Source organism: Pteropus vampyrus, unplaced genomic scaffold, assembly GCF_000151845.1.
Source record: "Pteropus vampyrus isolate Shadow unplaced genomic scaffold, Pvam_2.0 Scaffold323, whole genome shotgun sequence".
NCBI classification, from domain to species: Eukaryota; Metazoa; Chordata; class Mammalia; order Chiroptera; family Pteropodidae; genus Pteropus; species Pteropus vampyrus.
In genome coordinates this window covers 1,409,720-1,413,334 of record NW_011889104.1, presented here as the reverse complement: position 1 = coordinate 1,413,334, position 3,615 = coordinate 1,409,720, and the positions used below count along the sequence as shown (strand labels likewise).

The following is a 3,615-nucleotide window of genomic DNA, read 5'->3' as shown; positions in this document are numbered from 1 at the left end:
TTCCCGGGAAGGCATGGATGACACTGAAGGGCTTTGAGCTGTGCTGGTTCAAGCTGCCCCTTAGAAAGGCTACTGCAGGGGCAGATGAGGGGCTGGACAAGGGTCCCAATGCCAGGGCTCCCACAGCCCCTGTGCTGGCAGTGGGACGGGGTGGCAGCTCCTCTAGTCTTGCTGGAAGTAGAACTTGGTGACAATGACGGCCTCCTCGGGCCTGTTGGTGAGGCTGACGGGCTGGTCTGCCTCCAGTGCCGTGCACAGAAACCAGCCCGGGCAGGCAGCAGACTCAAAGCTGGTGGTGGTGCCGCTGTCCGTGCGAATGAAGGTGAAGCGCTTGCCCTGCTCCTGGGTCCTGCTCAGGTCAGTGATGTCGACTTCCTGGGAGCCGGGGTAGACAGGTGAGGGCTCCGGTGCCACCTCCCCCTACCCCACACTGGGGTCCAGGCACCCCACAGGACCCCACAAGTCCAGGCCTTGTAGGACAACAGCCACATAAAGAGGCTGCGGCATTGTCACACCCTGGCTCGGGAAAGTCTGGCCACTCTCGCCAGGGGTCCGTGAGTCTAGTGAACACACAGCACATGAGCAGAGGCAGTGCCTCAGTATGGCCACTGTGGGTTAAGATTTGGTCCATAAGCTCCTGAGACAAAGCTGTCTGTCCCCACTGCGGGCAGCCCATCATCCTGCACGGGGCCAAGGGGCACAGGGCCCCAGGTGAGGGGGACAGCCCATGGGTCTGAGTCGACAAGGACTGAGGAGGGCCTAGACAGGACTTCATGGGAGGAAGGAACATCTAAGAGGGAGCCCTGGGACAAGAGAGTGGCACACAGAAACTGAGGGCCCCACAGGAACCTCCTCCTGGTGCTGACCCCATGTAGCCCCTCCCCCGCTGAGGTTAGACTCAGCCATGTGACACAGGCTTTAGCCAAGGAGACATTAGCAGTGTGATGCAAGCAAGCGTTTCATAAGTGTTTGTGGTTCTGGAATAATCCCCCTTAGAAACCAGCAGCTGTGCTGTTGGGAGGCACAAGCTGCCCCCAGAGCTCTGGGTGGCCATGCGGAGACAGCCTGAGGGAAGGGAACCGTCCGGACGCCCCAGGGCCCGCCGAGCCCCAGCGCCCCATGTGGAAGGGGAGGGCCAGGTCCTAGCTGGCCCACGAGCCATGAGGAAGAACATGAGTGACTGTTGTCTGGGCAAGTCCTCACCTCCAACTGCAGCCTGATCTCGTCTCCCACCTTGACACAGGACAGGCATAGCTTCCCTCCATGGATCCCCAGGAGCATGGCATGCGGCTCAACCGGCACCACATTGAGCTTCTCTGAGGGGAGCAGAGCAAATGGTCAGGCTGTGGGGATGGAGAGGCCAAGACAGCCAACAGTTGGCCTCTCCCTGGGCTTGTTCTGCCCCTGACCTAAAGCAAGGTCATCAGACCAGCGGGGCCCATCTTTCTGATCTGCACCCAAACAGAAGACCAGACAAGCACATATTTAACTGCTCCCAGACACCTGACTCCGGCCAACTGGTGTGTGGCCCACGCTGGGAATCACGCACAAGTCAGAATGGGGCTCAAGATGTGGTGGCTTTGAGCCGCCTGTCCCTCCATGGCCTCTGGGCCGACAGTAGCAATGGGAGGCCAGCCTGTCTATGCCATGTGCTCATCGTGGGAGTGGGGCATCAAAGTCCAGGCACAGGGATATGGGCCCGGCTAGGCACAGGTTGGTGCATAGGCTCCCTCTGGTCCCCCTAGCCTCAGCTGTGGCCCTGGGACCACCGTGCTTACAGGTGGTGGCTCCTAGGCTCTGCCCCTCCCTGCCCTCTTGGGACCTCTCTCAAATGTGGCCCTTAGAAGCCGGGCTTCCCCAGCAGGGTCAAGATGTCACACAGAGGCCGCCATACTGCAAATCCGGGCAGGGTGACCCAGAGCCCACATCGGTGTTCCCAGCGACCTCTCACCTTCTAACTTAGTGTTTTGTCCTTGCAAGTATCCGGCAACGAGCTGATTATTTCTCAGGTAGAAGGTCTTCTGGTTAACGTCCCAGATCCTGAAACATAAAAGGGCCGCTGTGGTGGACAGCACTGGGCCTGGCCCCAGTGTCGCTTTCACACGCCTATGGCAGGAGAAGGACACAAGGGTCAGCCCAGGCTCGCCCACTCCTCATCCTCAGGTCCCAGGAGGAGCCCTGGACTTGGGCCCTGAGCAGCACCAGCCTGCAGGCCCTCCAGGTGCACACACATTCTGCCTGCCACCCCATGTGGCAGCTGCCAGCCTTGCATGGCCATTGAGCCTTAAAATGCAATGTGACTGAGGGTCCGAATTTTTTAATTTTATTCTGTTTTTATTCATTTAAATGTAAATTTAAAGAGTCATTTGAGGCTAGCAGCCACCACAACACAATGTTGGAAGTTTCAAAGGACAGAGCACCTTACAGTAACTCACTCTGTGTCCAGGGAGTGGGGGTCTGTCCCAAAGCGTATCTTCTATCCACCAGGGGCCGGCAGGGGCAGCTTCCTGTCCAGCTCATCCAGTGGCCTGTTTCTGGCCCTCAGCCTTTTCCTCTTGGGGCCCCACTGGTTGTGAGATTGTGTGACCCTCCATGTCCTACTACCTCCAGCCTACCCTGGACCTGGGCCTGACTCCTGTCCTGGAAGTGTGGCTGACAACACCTCTTACCCGGTAGCTGCAAGGGACCACGAGCGTGGTGAAGTAGTTGGGCAAACTGTAAAGCTCTTCACACAGGTGAGCATTTGACCTTTTGTAATATCTCCCAGTTCCAGGTGAGCGCCTCTCTGAAGGGACTAAAGAGCCCCTCCTGGAGCCACCAGCAGATGGGGATGGAGAGCCCACCTTCCCACATGAGAGGGGCGCATCTGCCCCGTGCAGAGTTTGACTCGCTGTTCAGGCCAGAGGGCGAAGTCTCTGGACATGCCCAGGCCTGGCTAACAGGGTGGAGGGCAGGTGCAGACACACGGTGGCTTGTCATTTTCACAACAGTAATGGTGACATCTCGCAAAGCCTCTGACCCAATATTTAAAATTCATAATAGTTTTGGGCACTTTACAGTTCACAGAGCACTGTCACACTGTTATCTTCACGACCACCCTACAAGGCAGGCGGAGGGCCATCCTGAACCCCATGTCACAGTGGGGAACCTGAGGCTCCAGGGGCCAGGACCCTCCAAGGTGTCATCAGCACAGATACACATCACTAACCATCACCTAGAGCTGGGGGCGGCCCTGCCCCTGGCACCCTCTCTGCTTCTTTGCCGGGCACACTAGGCATAAACCCCGCCTGGGATCCTGGCCACATGCCTGTCTGTCACCTGCTGAGTTGCTCGGGTCTCTGGGAAGTTGGCTGGGCCCCCAATGCCAGCTAAGCACAAGCACAAGTTCGGATGGCCCCGCAGTGGCAGTCCCTTCCCAGCACCCTCCCAGAGGGCTATGCCGTGTCCGCCCTGCCCGCACCGGCCCTACCTGAAGGCTTGCATCTCGCTGGGCCTCTTCCCTGAAGGGCGGCAGGCTGTCTCTGCAGGGAACAGGAAGAGGAGGAGGAAAATGAAGTGGCTGGGGCTGCAGATCCCCATCCTGTGGCAGCACTGGCAGTGAGGACTGCCATTTCG

The 3,615-nt window shown here is 58.6% G+C and overlaps 1 protein-coding gene across 2 annotated transcripts in view; it reads right to left on the bottom strand.

The window, feature by feature from the left end:
* Positions 1 to 9: 9 nt before the first annotated feature.
* Positions 10 to 3,615, bottom strand: part of IL1RN (interleukin 1 receptor antagonist) — an 11,018-nt gene continuing 7,412 nt past the window's right edge. Inside the window, exons 2-5 of one of the 2 annotated variants that reach the window (XM_023521932.1) lie at positions 3,470 to 3,521; positions 1,952 to 2,040; positions 1,204 to 1,316; positions 10 to 375 (exon numbers count right to left, since the gene is read on the bottom strand). In XM_023521932.1, coding sequence (XP_023377700.1) covers positions 163 to 375; positions 1,204 to 1,316; positions 1,952 to 2,040; positions 3,470 to 3,521 — 467 coding nt within the window. In that variant the 3' untranslated portion in view covers positions 10 to 162. Of the gene's footprint in view, positions 376 to 1,203; positions 1,317 to 1,951; positions 2,041 to 3,469; positions 3,608 to 3,615 lie in introns of those variants that run through there. The other variant, XM_011377874.2, reaches the window with a different exon arrangement.